The sequence below is a fragment of the Sphaeramia orbicularis genome, chromosome 3 (genome assembly GCF_902148855.1).
Source record: "Sphaeramia orbicularis chromosome 3, fSphaOr1.1, whole genome shotgun sequence".
Lineage (NCBI taxonomy): Eukaryota > Metazoa > Chordata > Actinopteri > Kurtiformes > Apogonidae > Sphaeramia > Sphaeramia orbicularis.
Genome location: NC_043959.1, coordinates 25966401 through 25983244, shown reverse-complemented (window position 1 = coordinate 25983244; position 16844 = coordinate 25966401). Strand labels below are relative to the sequence as shown.

The 16844-nt window shown below is 35.9% G+C and overlaps 1 protein-coding gene across 2 annotated transcripts in view; it reads left to right on the top strand.

The window, feature by feature from the left end:
• cemip (cell migration inducing hyaluronidase 1) overlaps positions 1–16844 on the top strand; it is a 208124-nt gene that overhangs the window by 149579 nt on the left and 41701 nt on the right. For both annotated transcript variants that reach the window (XM_030127439.1, XM_030127447.1), the window contains exon 12: positions 8066–8235. In XM_030127439.1, the coding sequence (XP_029983299.1) occupies positions 8066–8235 (170 nt within the window). The remainder of the gene's footprint in view (positions 1–8065; positions 8236–16844) is intronic.

The window sequence follows — 16844 nt, the reverse complement described above, 5'->3', positions numbered from 1 at the left end:
TGTTTGTCACCACCGTTCTTCATCGTTCTTCTCTGTTCTTCACCATATTTCACTGCTGTTTTTCTCTTTTCATTGGTCTTCACTGCTGTTCTTCTCTGTTGTTAATTGCTGTTCTTCATCATTCTTCACCGTTCTTCTCTGCTCCACCATTCTTCTCTGTTTTGTCGTTCTTCCCCATTGTTCACTGTTTTTCTCTGTTCTTCACCATACTTCACTGCCATTCTTCTCTGTTTTGTCATTCTTCACTATTCTTCACCGCTGTTCTTCATTGTTCTTCATTGCTGTTCTCATCTGTTCTTCACCATTCTTCTCTGTTCTTCACTGCCGTTCTTCACCATATTTCACCGCTGTTCTTGTCTGTTCTTCATTGCTGTTTTTCACCATTCTTCACTGTTCTTCTGTCCTTCATCATTCTTCTCTGTTCAGTCGTTCTTCACCATTCTTCCCCATTCTTCACTGTTCTTCTGTCCTTCATCATTCTTCTCTGTTCTGTCATTCTTCACCATTCTTCTCTGTTCTGTCGTTCTTCACTGTTCTTCCCCATTCTTCACCGTTCTTCTGTCCTTCATCATTCTTCTCTGTTCCGTCATTCTTCACCATTCTTCACCATTCTTCACCGTTCTTCTGTCCTTCACCATTCTTCTCTGTTCCGTCGTTCTTCACCATTCTTTACCATTCTTCACCGTTCTTCTGTCCTTCATCATTCTTCTCTGTTCCATCGTTCTTCACCGTTCTTCACCGTTCTTCACCGGGCCAGCGTTTGTTCAGTCCGACTCTAACCTGTAGTAGTTTGTTACAGACATGAACCAACTGCTGCAGTGAAATAAATGGTCATATTGAACTAGAGTGCAGATATTTAACAGCTCTGGAACAAACAGCGGCGATGAACAAACTGTGTGTGTTTTAGTTGTTATTTGTGTTTGTCTGAGTGCCGCCGTCGAACATAATTATACGTGTCGTCTGCCCGTTGTGCTTTAAAAAGAAGAAAAACGCCGCTAGAAGCTCTGACTCAGCTTCACCATTATGTCCTCCATCGCAATTATGTCAAACACCTGCTCGTGTGCAGACAAACAGCCAACTGTACGAGCATGTTCAGAGAATCGACATCTGTTAATGTACGTGTCCGCCGCTGCTGGATGGAGATTTGGTACAAACTGTCATTCTGTAGCCGGAGCGCAGCAGATGGTTCTGTATGTTCTGTTTGTTCTAATATTTTAATGTTGAGCTGAGGGATGGTTTATGTGTTTCACCAGAGGGAAGAAACCAACACAAAACCCTCGGTGCAGTTTCATCATTTTCAACTCGCTGCATTTGGAGACAAAGATCTGGACTATTTACTCATTAGATTTCACAAACAGGCTTTAGTTTTAATGTGTCTGAGCTGAATTATCTTTTATTTTTTTGCATCATTATGTGTCTGATTTCAACCCGAATGGATGAAATGACAAACACAACAAAGGAATGGAAATGACATAAGTAGATAACCGATGATCCTGAGAATGAATAGAAGGTTTGGTTTAACACCACAGCTGGTTCCAAAGGTTAAAGGTTAACTTTAACATGGACTGTAGTCGGTAGATCTGAGTGTGACAACAGAATATACAGATTAGATCAGATTAGGTTATATTACTTTAGATTAGATTATGAGAGACGATATTATATTATATTATATTATATTAGATTAGATTAGATTAGATTAGATTAGATTAGATTAGATTAGATCAGATCAGATTAGGTTAGATTACTTTAGATTAGATTACAAGAGACTATATTAGATTAGATTAGTTTAGATTGGATTAGATTACAGGGTGGGGAAGCAAAATTTACAATATTTTGAGGCAGGGATTGAAAGACAGTGTATGACCAATTAGTTTATTGAAAGTCATGAGAATTTATTTGCCACAAGAAAATGTACATAATAGAAAATGTTTTTATTCTATGTGTCCTCCTTCTTTCTCAATAACTGCCTTCACACGCTTCCTGAAATTTACGCAAGTGTTCCTCAAATATTCGGGTGACAACTTCTCCCATTCTTCTTTAATAGTATCTTCCAGACGTTCTCGTAATAGTTTTGCTCATAGTCATTCTCTTCTTTACATTCTAAACAGTCTTTATGGACACTCCAACTATTTTTGAAATCTCCTTTGGTGTGACGAGTGCATTCAGCAAATCACACACTCTTTGACGTTTGCTTTCCTGATTACTCATATGGGCAAAAGTTTCTGAAAAGGTATGGATAATAGTGTTAGGTATGATTATGACATCAATACATGTTTGGTTTCAAAACAATTGACGTAGTGCCTGCTGAGAAAAAACAACTAAATGTTCATTGTAAATTTTGCTTCCCCACCCTGTAGATTAGATTAGATTACATTAGATTAGGTTACATTAGATTAGATTAGATTAGATTACATTAGATTGGATTACATTAGATTAGATTAGGATAGATTACATTAGACTGGATTAGATTGGATTAGATTAGATTAGATTAGATTAGGATAGATTACATTAGATTAGGTTACATTAGACTGGATTAGATTAGGTAAAATTAGATTAAATTCATTTAGATTATATTAGATTGCCCTACATTACACTAGATTAGGTTAGATTAGTTTAAATTCGATTAGATTAGGTTTGATTAGATTAGATTACATTACATTAGATTACATTAGATTAGGTTAGATTACTTTAGATCAGATTACATTAGATTAGATTAGGTTAGATTATATTACATTACATTAGGTCACATTAGACTAGATTAATTAGACTAGACTAGATTAGATTGCATTAGGTTAGATTAGATTAGATTACAGTACATTAGGTTACATTACATTACATTAGGTTACACTGGACTAGATTAATTAGACTAGACTAAATTAGATTGCATTAGGTTACATTAGATTAGAATTAATGAATTGAGATAAAACTAGCCTGTTGACCCATGGGGAACCACAGGTTCTAGATTTGGTAGATAATAAATTTACCTCTGATACAGTTCATTCCTTTATTTTTTTGGTAAATTCCTTTGACATTTTCAGTTGAATAACCTCTCAGCTGGCATGTCTGTTTCTGCACCTGAAATTTGACATCATGGCAACATGGCACTATTGTTTATCTGTTGCTAGGTAACCCACTTCAGTGATGATTCTATAATTCTGGGACATGATTGTAAGGCTATTATGTTCCAAAATTACTAATATCTCTCAAAATATTGGTCCTATCAACTTGCTGTTTTCGCTAGTCCCTTCCTTGACCAAAAATACGTAATTACGTCAAACTGCAGCAGTCTGCTCTGTCTGGATTTTGTGTGATGCCCGAGACACCCACGACAGTCCACTTACCTTTTATAATATACAGGGGTTGGACAAAATAATGGAAACACCTTAAAAAATCAACAAAATATAATTTAATATGGTGTAGGTCCGCCTTTTGCGGCAATTACAGCCTCAATTCTACGAGGTATTGATTCATACAACTTGTGAATTGTTTCCAAAGGAATTTTAAGCCATTCTTCAGTTAGAATACCCTCCAACTCTTTTAGAGACGATGGCGGAGGAAATCGACGTCTTACTTGAATCTCTAAAACTGACCATAAATGCTCAATAATGTTGAGGTCTGGGGACTGTGCCGGCCATACGAGATGCTCAACTTCATTAGAATGTTCCTCATGCCATTCTTTAACAATTCTAGCTGTATGGATTAGGGCATTATCATCTTGAGGTGAAGGTGTTTCCATTATTTTGTCCAACCCCTGTAGATTAGATTAAATAGATCTTTATTGATCCCACTGAATGTATACATATAAGAAATATTACAAGAAAATAGTAAGAACAATAACTATAAAAACAGCAGTGAAAAACAGGCAATTACACATTAGAAAGTACTAGTAGAAATAAGTAATAAAGTAGTAATAATAATAAATGACAAAAAGCAGTAATAATGATATAAATAAATAATATGAATGAAAAAAAATAAATAATTATGTTATTATATTATAATACGCACAATAGCTATAGTTTAATAATCACAGGATGATAATTATAATAAAGTGATAATCGTAAAAGTAGTCGTAACAATGATATATAAGTAATAAGTACTATAAGTATGTAAGTAATTGTAAAAAATAACTGTTATTATTATTATTATTATTATTATTATTACTTACATACACTTACAGAATATGGACATAGTTTTCAGTAAATGTTGAGTACAGATTTGGTCGACGACGACTCCATCCCAACAGACCTGATGGTTTTGATCGCCACATCACATCACAGTGAACTAAATGAACTCAATAAATTAAATAAACTAAATAAAGCCGTTTGGAACTCAGCGTCTTGAATCTGAGACTCATTTACTCTGAAATAACTCAACAACGGTCCAGTTATCAGAAGGAAATCTAATAAAGTCTCTGCTTCCTGCTGAGTTCATACAGGAAACTGAAGATAAAGGTTCAGTTTTCTATGATGAGCTGCGTTTCCAGCTGGTTTTACATTTTCAATCGACGCCTAAACCCAGGAAACACAGAAGATGAGTTGGATAATTAATGTTAAAATGACTCTGATATTAATCTGCAACGACCACTGAACTGACGTTTTACATCGAAACCTGATTTAATGTGTTTGAACTCAGACATGAACAGTTTAATATCTGAGCTTTTTCTTGGTTTTTTAATCAAATGTGACCTCGGAAATCTGCGTGAACGACCCATAAATATAATGAATGAGGCCGAACATCAACACTGAGGATGAACTCACTGCAAACGGCTGCAAAGAAATGGAGTATACAGACATTTATACAGTTAGAATCAGGTAGAAAAATGAGAATTACAGCAGGTCTGGATGATATGGACTAAACAAACTGTGATCTTTTTCAGTGTTAGAGATAATTCACAAGAAAGAAGGCAGAAAAAAAAGAGATGATTTACAATGTTTTCTTTATTAAACAGAAATGAATGCTTTGGTTTAAACACAGATACAGAGAATAAGAATCATCTGTGACAAAAAACCACTATATTTGGCGCAGACATATATTGATGTTTGCACTGATATATTACAGATATTTAGTGATATCGTCCAGTACAGTGATCCCTTATTTTTCGTGGTTAATGGGGACCGGCGCCCCCCGCGAAAATCGAAAATCCGCGAACTGGAGCCAGAGCCCCCGAGCCTATCCTAGACCTAGGTACATGTATGTATGTATCTATAAATAGTATATAAGTACTGCAAATGTAATAATTATGAAATAAATGAGATATATATAAAAGAAAACAATGATTAGTACATGTATACATGCATATACATAGATCGGATACATGTACATGTACGTACTGTAAAACATCTGAAAGAAAAGAATGTAGAAAGTAAACAAAACACACACACGTGCATACATACTAACAGCTGATACGTACTCTCTCCTCTCTTCATTCGTGACGCTTATCCATCGTATACGTACACACGAACACACACACATCTACTCCCAGCTCTCTTTTCCTCTCATACGCACAAGAAACGAATCAGTTCTCTCTCTCTCTCTCTCTCTCTCTCTCTCTCTCTTTGGTCTCGAGCATCAACACACACAAACACGTACATGGACATGCATGAACTGACATTTCTACATTTTCTCTCTCTCTCTCTCTCTCGCTCGGGGTAAGCGGTTGCTGGGCCGTCTGCGTTTCTCGTGTTGCTTACAGGAGGCTGTGAGTCATCGTTTGACGTTTCGCTGGCAGCTGCGGCCTCTCGTCTGCTGCGGGATGGATTTTCGCGGAATTTCCACGATTTTTTCTTGATTTTTTTATTTTTGATGAATATTTCTGAAAAATCCGTGAATAACTAAAACTGCGGAACTTAAAGCGCGAATTGGCAAGGGATCACTGTATCAGATGTGTTTCCACCAATGTCAATGTCAGATATTTAATGTGTTTTACAAGGGTTTTTCATAAATGGGTTTTAATCTGTGTTTATTTGTCGTTTGATAATGTGATGAAGGACTGAATGACATAAACTAGGAACTATTTTGAATTAATAATGAAGATTTATCGTATCTATAAAAATGAGCATATATAATCTAAGCCGTAAAAATAAAAAAAATCAACTTTTCCACAAAAACGTGTATTTTAGTGCAAACAATGTTTACACATTTTCTAACCTTTTCAGGGCTAAATATATGAAATTTAAAATGTGAGACAAGAAGAAATAAATCATTTATATCATGGTAAACGCAGCTGTGGCACGGCCATGTTTGTAGTCCAGTGAAAGGGGGAGGAGCTACTGAGTCAAATGGTAGCATAAATTCTAAGGACTACAAAACCCAGCTGAGGTCAAACCCATGTGTAAAGACCTTCAAACACACATTGGAGTTTTAGTGAATTTTAATGAGTTTTAGTGACAATAGACAATGCTAATAGACGCCTGTAATGGCCAGTCCCTCCAGGATTTTGTGGGATTTTTTTTTTTTTTTATTACTGCAGCCTAAAATGCCTGATTTTGCAGCACCTTTTCCAAAAAATTGCGGTGAAAGTTGCGATGATTTGAGGCTTCTTTTATTAAAGTCACAGGAACATGGGCATTTACAAATTACCTAGAACAGTCTTTTTGAGTTTTTAGCCTTAAAAAGCACCAGGAAGCCATGATTTTAAACAAAACAGGCTTTTTTTCAGTCATTCATTTATTTGTTTTGAGCAGAAGAAAAATGTAAACATTTTTTTGTGTATGAGGAACTAGTATCAGAGCAAATACATTAATCAAGATGATCAAGACAAAATAACAATTGCCATGTACACTAGTAATAACAAAATAAATTCAATATGTACTGCTCAAAAAGGAGTGGGAAGAAGAAAATGTATTAAATTCCATTCCCATCTCACATTTATACAACACATGACTTTTGCTTCCTTAATGATATAGTAGTATATTTAGGGTTAGGGTTAGATGGGTTACACACACACACACACACACACACACACACACACACTGCAGCCAAACTTGGGTTTCTTTCTATCTAACACATAAGAGTAAACATTAATATTAACACCAAGTTTAATGACTATTTTCGTTTGTGAGCTCGTTTTTTAACTCCACACACAGACTTGCGCTTGCGCTCCCTCACACACACACACACACACACACACACACACACACACACACACACACACACACACACACACACACACACACACACACACACAATCCACAGAAAGGAAAGCATGCCTCCACAGGTTATTTCTTCTTCTCTTCTATTGCCTTATAGAGTAGATCTGTGCTAACTTTGTCCCTTTCAGCTCCTGCTGTTGTTCTGGATCCAACAGCCTCTGTCATTGGGACTTGTCTGGTCTTTCCTCTTCCAGTTTCAGTCGTTCTCTTGCATGTTTTGTGGTTGAAAAGTGTCTGTGGAGCGGCTGCTTTCGTTGGTGTTCCACCACAATATTGCAGGCAGTGCAGAACAGTATACTTCCACTTTTGTGTAACACATCTGGAAACTGACTTGCACAAACTTTGGTACTGATATTTGTTGGTAAATGTGAGTGTTTTGAATCGCACATGTCTTCATCTTCACAACCGTTAACAAGGACGTGAACGTGATGACGTACATGTTACGTAGACAGGGGTGGGCGAAAGGGGGCTAAGGTGATTAGTCAAATTTGCTGAAAATTTTCGGTGATTGGACGAAATTGCAGTGCCTCACAGAATTTGAGATGATTGGTTGAATTTGCGTTAATAGTTGCAATCGCAACATCGCAAATTCCTGGAGGGATTGAATGGCCATAAGTTGTACTTTCTATCTAGGTTCCTTTAGAAATAATAAAAAAGTAACCCACTTTATTTACTTGATTTGAGTGTTTGAGTGTTTGAGTGTTTGAGTGTCCATCTGGTGGTGTCTTTACGAAAGCCTTTTTGGAAGTTTAAGCCTCAACTTTTTGTGATAAACATCAACAAAAACAGAATAAAGAAAAAGAGGCACATTGGTATCAGGCAAAATGTCATAGTTGGTGTAACTGTTCCTGTTCCAGACTCTGGTCTCTGTGGTCAATCACCGTCCTTTAACCCTTTCACCCCCCTCTGTCCAGGTAAGGCCCAGTTCGTCCACATGGGGGAAGAGGTGGACGGTGTGGATATGAGGGCTGAGGTGGGTCTGCTGACCCGAAACATCCTGATCCGAGGCGAGATGGAGCCCGGTTGCTATGGCAATGAGGCCTGCAAGTTCTTCGACTTTGACACGTTCGGAGGCCACTTGAAGGTAAGTGGTGACCCCCAGTGGTCCTCAAACCTCACTTTGAACCTCAGAGCTGTGAATAAGGTTTTAGAAATGACTGAGATCCATTAGGTCTCCTTGTGCTCCAGACTGAGGGTTCACCTGGTTCTGACTCAGCCAGGAAGTCCAGAACAAGGAACTTTAGGAATAATTTACCCTCAGGTTCAGTTTAACAGAACTACAACAGGAAATCTGAATTTATTCATTCTGAAATAAAATCTAAATCTAAATTAATTATAATTAAAGCCTAAATTCAACAAAGACCAATCTTTTTTTTTTTCCAGGTGGTCTTTAGTATTTTTGTTCATTTTATGTCTTGTTTGTATTGATTTCTGATAATTTCTGATTACTTTTCTGTTTTGTAAAATGAATTATTTTCTATTAATTTTTGAAAATTTTTGGGATAATTTAGTTCATTTTGGCAGTTATTTTGTTGATTCTATTGACAATTTAATAATTTTTTGCATATTTTATTAACTTTTTACATCCATTTGATCAGTTTGTTCATTTTTGTTCATTTTATTACTTATTTTTCTTAATTTTTGTTCACTTTCTTGATAATTGGGTTCATTTCTGCAAATTGTATTGATAATTTTCCTCATTTATGATCATTTTCTTCATTTGTTTGTTGACTTTTTCTTTCACAGTTGAACCCTCCATACTAAGCTCCTCTACAGTTTAACTATCATTCAACCATAGTACATATATCTATATAACCGTATTTTGTTCCATGTTGTTGATGTGTTTTTCCTCATTTCCATCCGGGTGTAAAACAGCAGATGCTTCTGTTCAGTAAATCCTGGTTTATTCCTGAGGCTGAGTTAATGAACATTAACATTCAGACCAACAGCTGTTGATATTATATTATGATAATCACTGTGAATCGACTGTAATGACACATTTAAACTGTTGATTGTACTGGACAACTTTTCCACAACCTCCTGATTGATTCCAATAGTCAAACTGAGAAAAAATAAGCGCACAAACAACCTTGTGGAGGTTCTTGACTGAAAAAAAAGTCTGATTCTTGTTGTTGTTCTCAGTTAACAGACAAAACTCTAAACTCTAAACCCTCTTGACCTGGTTTTTACTGCTGATAGAAGGCAACACTTCAGTCTAATGCCGAGTCTCAGATTGGATGATATTTCAGAGGTGACAAACAACCATTTAAGTTTTAGAGGATTATTATCAGACAGTTGATGAGTTGTGTTTGATTGCTACAAGTAGAGGATTGTAATGAAAGATAGAGCTGGTGTTTTACATGATTAATAATAATTTAAAAAAAAAAAAAAAAAAGGTCTAAAATGGACCCCCGAGGAACATTGTAAGTAAAAAAAACTATGATTTTTTGAAAAACTTCCATTATAATAGAAGATATTTTGTTATCCAAGTAAAACTGTGTCATGAATGAATAAATTTTTTATGACTGTGTCCTTCATAAGAATATGCCCAGTCCTTACATCAGTTTATAAGACACCAAAAATATAAACCAAAGACCAAATACCAGACAATAGGCACAGTAGGTATACACAAGACAATGTACTGACCTATTTAAACAAACACATCTGCCGCTTTTTCCAGGCTTTACAAACAAATAATGCTAATTTATATACATTTGAACTAAACAATCATTTCATCATGTCACCATCAGTGCTCCAGAACATATCAGGATTTCAGATAAACATCTCATCTGTGTCAAGTTAATGCCTCAATCCAACAATAAGTCCATTTTGGTTCAATCATTATATTTCACTCCTATATTACTCGTCTCTCTCTGTTCCACTAACATCTGAATGCTCTCTTTTATGTTTCTCTGCGGAATCCAAGCACCTTTTATCAATGAATCGTCTGTAGCATGTTGCATGAAACCCAGCATCTTCTGGAGCATTGTCAAAGTCAATAGTGATACAGTGTTTATAAGTTTCAGCTACGGTTTTCCTCTCACCACTCAAACAAAATCATTGTTCGACTTTTTTTTCTACAAGTTTCCCATCGTTTTGCCGAAAAATCCTGTATTTGCTCTTTTTCAACAGATATCAGGTGCATATAGTGTATTTTTGATAGCTTTTAAAAACTTTTCGTCATGTTTTCCTCATCCGAGCTGCTGGAAGCGTGCATCCTGGTCGCAGCCATCTTGGATGTTTTGCACTCTTTCATTGGACCAGCAGTTTACACGTGACTTAAACCGCAGCACACATGATAACAACATCATTACGCAAGTAAAGTAAGTAGTACCAACTTCAAACACTAATTTTATCAAATCTGCAGGTTTACAAATGGAGAACTTTAGACATCTAGCTCAGGACAAATATATCTTTGTAACTGAGTAAAAAGATTGTAGTGCCCCACATGTCGGAACGGGATGAAACGATATAGCTTTCCCCTTATGGTCTATATACAAGATGGGATAGGATGCCAGATCTGAGGGCCTACATTAAAACCTCCTGACTCCACCCCTGTCCCTCCATCATCACCATCTGCAGCTTTAATTAATTATTTCTTAATTTGTAGATCATCTGTCACGTACTATAGTCTCTCCAAATCTGCAGAGCTAACACGTCTTTACCCATGTGAGATGAATTGTGACTCGGTTTTGTTGAATAATGTGTGAACAAATGACTGCTGTATTTTCCCTCAGCGTTGACGGTTCCATGACAGCTGATCTCACGGTTTCAGTTCTTGAAGGCTCAGTTCTATCAGTTTGTTTGATCGTGAAATTCTTCAATAGAAACATAACTGATGCTGTGAGAGTCAATGAGCGTCATGGGACCAGTCAAACAAACCGACGACTATTAAAATAATCATACTTGTTTCATATGGATTCCTTGTTCCCTGAGATGTTTTGGTGTTTTTAATTTCCCCAGCAGCTAAATGAAACCAGATGTGGAACAAAATGTCTGCTGCTTAAAGCCTCTCCAGAGCCAAGACCTATTATTTGGATTAAACACTGATTTTCACATCAGATGACGGTTCAAGTCCCCAACAACCCTGTTACTGAGGCTAATTTATCTGGGATGTTTCCAGCTGCCCACACTCACAGACAGTAATTTAATAATGCACTGGCCCTTTAACGTCCAGCTGTCGAGGAAAGATCAGGGTCAGACAGGAGGGAATTATGGGTAAAAACATGAAACAATGTCAGATCCAACCCAGGAGACGTCAGGTTTCTGCCGATTAGTCCAACACATCGTACCATGATGTGAAAAACCACTGGAAACGACTCAGAGAACAATACGACAAATCCAAGTTAAACAGAAAAAGATGGAATGGATTAGAACAGTGGTCAGATCTGAATATGAAGATGAGAACATCAGCAGATCCACAATCAGAACTTAAACCTGAACCCAGCCCAGAATAACATGAAATATAACCAAAAATAATTTGTGACTTTATGTTGCACCTTCAGATTATTGATAAACCAATGATAAAATGAGATAGACTAGAATGACTGAGATCGACTAAAATAACAAAATACCTTAAAATTAAAGAAACATAAAGCCAATAAAATAAGAAAATAGTCTAAAAGTCAGTAGTGAATTATAAACTTCCGGTAGCTGCAAGATACAGGCAAATTCTTCAGGTGTAAAATTGATAAAAATAAATGAATAGATGACAAATCATCAATTTTTCACACTTAGATACTACACATAAAATATACATATAGCAGTGTATCATCTGCATAACATATTGGATGTGATGTAGTTTAATAATGTTGTTCATAAACAAAGAACATTAATGGTCCTAAACTGAAGCCCTGTGGAACACCATGACTGAAAACAGTTATGTAACAGGAAGTGTTATATTAGTCCGTATGAATGTAAATCTTTGGGATTACCAGGGTTTTTTTTTTAGACGATGAAGTGAATGACCTCATGTTGGACTAAAACAGGGTTGTCAAACATACAGCATGCAGGCCAAAACCGGCTGCCAACGGGTTGAATCCGGCCCGCGGGAAAAATTAGCAAAATGCAAAAATTTCAGTTACAAGTTATTAACAGTCACTGAGTCTTGACAAGTTATTTTGGTCATAAAGTTAAATACTCTATTTTTCAGTTCCAGTTGAATGTTTTGTGTATCTGTAGATCAACTGTGATCTGTAAGTTGCAATGCTCATGTGTAAATGATAAACTGAGGCAGAATATTGTTAAAATTGCACTCAGAAATTTCAGGTTCATATTTATTCAGGTTATTTACATTTTTCTTGAAAGGATAGTTTGTAAATGTAGATTTTTCATAGTGTTATTTTATATTTTTGAACTAAATCATAAACAAAAGTTTGTAGTCACCTGAAGGAGAGGCAAGGGGTTTTGTTTTTGGTTCGATTTGTATGTTTGTTTGTTTGTTAACACTCTAGCAGCAAAACTATTCATTGAATTCATACTAAATTGGGTTTATAGATTGCCAGTGACCCAGAATAGCTCTCATTACATTTTGAGAAAAGTAAGTCAAAGTTCAAATTTTAAATGATTTTTTAATAATTTTTTCCCCCATTTTTTACTTATAATGGGCAAAATTTCAAATGCCTGTAGCAGCAAAACTATTGGGTGAATTCATACCAAACTGAGTGTATAGATTGCCAGTGACACAGAATAGATGTCATTAAATTTTGGGAAAAGTAGGTCAAAGTTTACATTTTTTAGGAATTTTTTTAATCTTTTTTTTTCTCCCATTTACTTAAAATGTTCGAAATTTCACAGGTCCATAAACACATCAATTTTCTTTTAATTTACTTCAATCTTGGCACATATACAGAGGCAATTGATATGCTGACATCAGCACACGCATAGACATGATGACATCAGCCGGATCCATGCCAAAATACGCTACAATACGCGTGAGGGGCAGGGTTTGTTGTGCCTGGAACCATTTGTTATGGTAGTATTTTATTGGTGTGATCCACTTTAGATAATATTGGTCTGAATGTGGAACCTGAACTCTCTGGACTAAAACATGATACACGATAAATCTGCAGTTTTTGATGCGTCTGAGAGGAAACACGTCCTGCAGATTCTAATCTCAGGTGTTTTCAGATGGGCGGGGGTTAAACATGTGATTGACGACTGTATTTACTGAACCCTCGTGTTCGGCTGTAGATCTGGACTGAGGAGAAGCTGCAGAGGGAAAAACTGGATGATTTCCTGCTGTTTGTTCCCCCTGATTTCAGCTCCTGCAGTTTTAAACCACATGAGTCGACATGACAGATTGATTTATAACAGACCGTTTGTATCCCAGAAGTCCTTGTTTCAATGAACAACCACTTTCTCTTAGAAAATGTGCCAAATGTTGTTTGATGTGCGGCGGTGAACAGGCTACTGATGAAACCCTGCATTATGATTTGACTATGAACAGGCTTAAAAACCCACCGTCTGAGGAGAACTACTCACTGTATCCTGAAGCTTTGATGACGACAGTTAAATGACTGATTATGAGACACACGACTGGAGGCTGGATGATGTTTTTAAAGCTTCTTCTCATGTCTCCTGCCATCACAAGTTTCTGGTGAAAAAAAAAAAAAAATCAAATATAGTCTATTTGAAATGTCTTAATCTGTTAAACCCTGGTCCATTTAGTTTGAGTCTGAACCATTTCAATGTTACACAAACCCATGGGTTAGCATCGATAGCAGAAGCTTCATTCATATAAAAAACCAAAGTATGATTAGAAAACACCAAAGGTAAGACAATGTTCATCACCATCTCTTCATGAACATCTCACTGAGGGTCAACATTAGTCTGATTTTAGTCCAGTCTTAATGTCGACAGCACCCTCTGGTGGAACCAGGTTAAATATCTGTGCAGAGTCATTTTCAGTATGTTTACTTGACACCTAAAAAAACTATTATCGCATTACTTTGACTAAAATTGGACTGTTATAGTCCATGTAAATGTGTTAGTTATCCCAGTAGGACTAACCCACCAACCAACCATGAACAAAATAAAACAGTAAAATGAACAAAGTAAGTAATAAAATGGACAAAACTGAACAACGTAAGCATCAATAAATGAACACAAGCATAAATAGGAACATAATAAGAATCAAAATGAACAAAAATGAAGAAAACAAGCATCACAATGAGCAAAATACACAAATATGAAGAATAAATGCAAAAAACTACACAATAAAATAAACGACTGTGAGCAAAATAATCAGTAAAATTAATTTTAAAAAATAGTAGCATAATATTCAAAACAGGCCAAATAATTAACCAAATACACAACAAAATGAATAAAAATGAACAACTTAAACATTAAACTGAACAAAATAAGCATCAAAATGAACAAAAATAAATAATAGAAACAAAATGAAAGAACAAAAATGAGCACAAGCATCAAAATGAACAAAAATTAAGAAAACAAGTGTTGTAATGAGAAAAATACACCAAAAATTAACAATAAAAGTAAAAATTTACAAAATACACAATAAAATAAACAACTGTGTGCAAAAACATTTGTAAAATTAATAAAAAATTAGCAGCATAATGTTCAAAATATGCCAAATAATTAACCAAATACACAACATTATGAACAAAATATGAGCAATGTTGATCCTAAAGGAGAGAATGTAAAGTAAATATTGTACGAGGGCTGTTCAATAAGTTCATGGCCTCACCCAGAAATACTGGTTGTTATAATACAGGATGTTACATTCTTTCGTGATGGGATAGTGATGCTTGAACATCGATGGACCAAGTGCATTGCTGTAAATGGAAATTATGTTGAAAAATAAAATATAAATTATCAGTCTGTGTTGTTCTGTTCTGGGTGAGGCCATGAACTTATTGAACAGCCCTCGTATGATTATAAAGATCAACCACCAACGTCTTTAATAAAAGACTAAAACTGGACTGTCAAGGTCCATGTAATGGTGTAAAATACTCATTATAATAATTCACCTGGAGGTTCATTAATATAAAACATGCTTATCTTTAATTTCTGTTGGTGGTTTTGTTTTCCTCGTTTGGTCCATGAGTCGATTTCAGCCTCATTTTCATCCATCGTTCGTCTTTGCCTCTTGAATAAAACCTCTATATATGAGCAGTAAACAGGTAGAAGAAGCTTTAATTAGAGTCTGAATGTACCAGCGCTGTCTATAAATATCCTTATCATTGGAAACATCGCTGCTTATACAGAGGGTTTTAATCTCATTAAACCATAGAGAACAAATGGAGCTGGAACTGTATGGAATATACTGAAATTAAAGAGGAACACAGTGTTCACACGAGTCAAAGGATAGTTTCATTAGCATTTTCCAAGTATTTCTCATAGTTGTGCACCTTAAATGCACCACGAGGCAGGAAGAAGTCAGGATTATTTGATGTGTTTTTATTTAATGTGTAAATTGGCAGATGCAGATCCAGATACTATCCTTCTTTTATGAAAGGATAGTCTGTAAATGTACATTTTTCATAGTGTAATTTTTCATGTTCGCACAAAAACAAAAAAAATTATTTATTATTTTATTTTGTTATTTTACTTTTACTGATCCACTTCGGGTCATTTTGGTCTGAATGTGGAACCTGAACTAAGTGAGTTGGACAGCCATGGACTAAAAAAATGATACACAATAAATGTGCAGTGTTTGATGTAGATTCTGTAGATCAGGGGTCACCAACCCTGGTCCTCAAGATCTACTATCCTGCTTGTTTTAGATGTTTCCCTCAGGCTTCTGCAGAGCTTGATGATAGGCTTATCATTTGAATCAGCTGTGTTGGAAGAGGGAAACATCTAAAACATGCAGGATAGTACAGGGGTTGGACAAAATAATGGAAACACCTTAAAAAATCAACAAAATATAATTTAATATGGTGTAGGTCCGCCTTTTGCGGCAATTACAGCCTCAATTCTCCGAGGTATTGATTCATACAACTTGTGAATTGTTTCCAAAGGAATTTTAAGCCATTCTTCAGTTAGAATACCCTCCAACTCTTGGAGTTGATGGCGGTGGAATAGATGGCGATGGCGGTGGAAATCGACGTCTTACTTGAATCTCTAAAACTGACCATAAATGCTCAATAATGTTGAGGTCTGGGGACTGTGCCGGCCATACGAGATGCTCAACTTCATTAGAATGTTCCTCATGCCATTCTTTAACAATTCTAGCTGTATGGATTTGGGGCATTATCATCTTGAGGTGAAGGTCTTTCCATTATTTTGTCCAACCCCTGTAGCTCTTGAGGACCAGGGTTGGTGACCTCTGATGTAGATGTAAGTCTATGGGAGCAGCATCTAGTGAGGGTTGGTGGTACTACACTTTATTAAATTAAAGCAGGGGTGTCAAACATACGACCCACGGGCCAAAACAGCCTGCCAAAGTTTCCAATCCGGCCCATGGGATGAATTTGCAAAGTGCAGACACTACACTGACGATATTAACAGTCAAGGGTGTTAAACTCGTTTTAGTTCAGGTTCCAAAATGTTAAAAATATTATGCCTGTTACCAAATAATTGTGCTCACTTATAAATGACAAATTTAGGCATAATATTGTTAAAATTGCATTTACACTGGAAAAACTCAGAATCTTACCAAGTGTATTTTTCTCATTTCTAGTCAAATTATCTCATCAATTAAACCAATTAAAATAAGACATAATCACC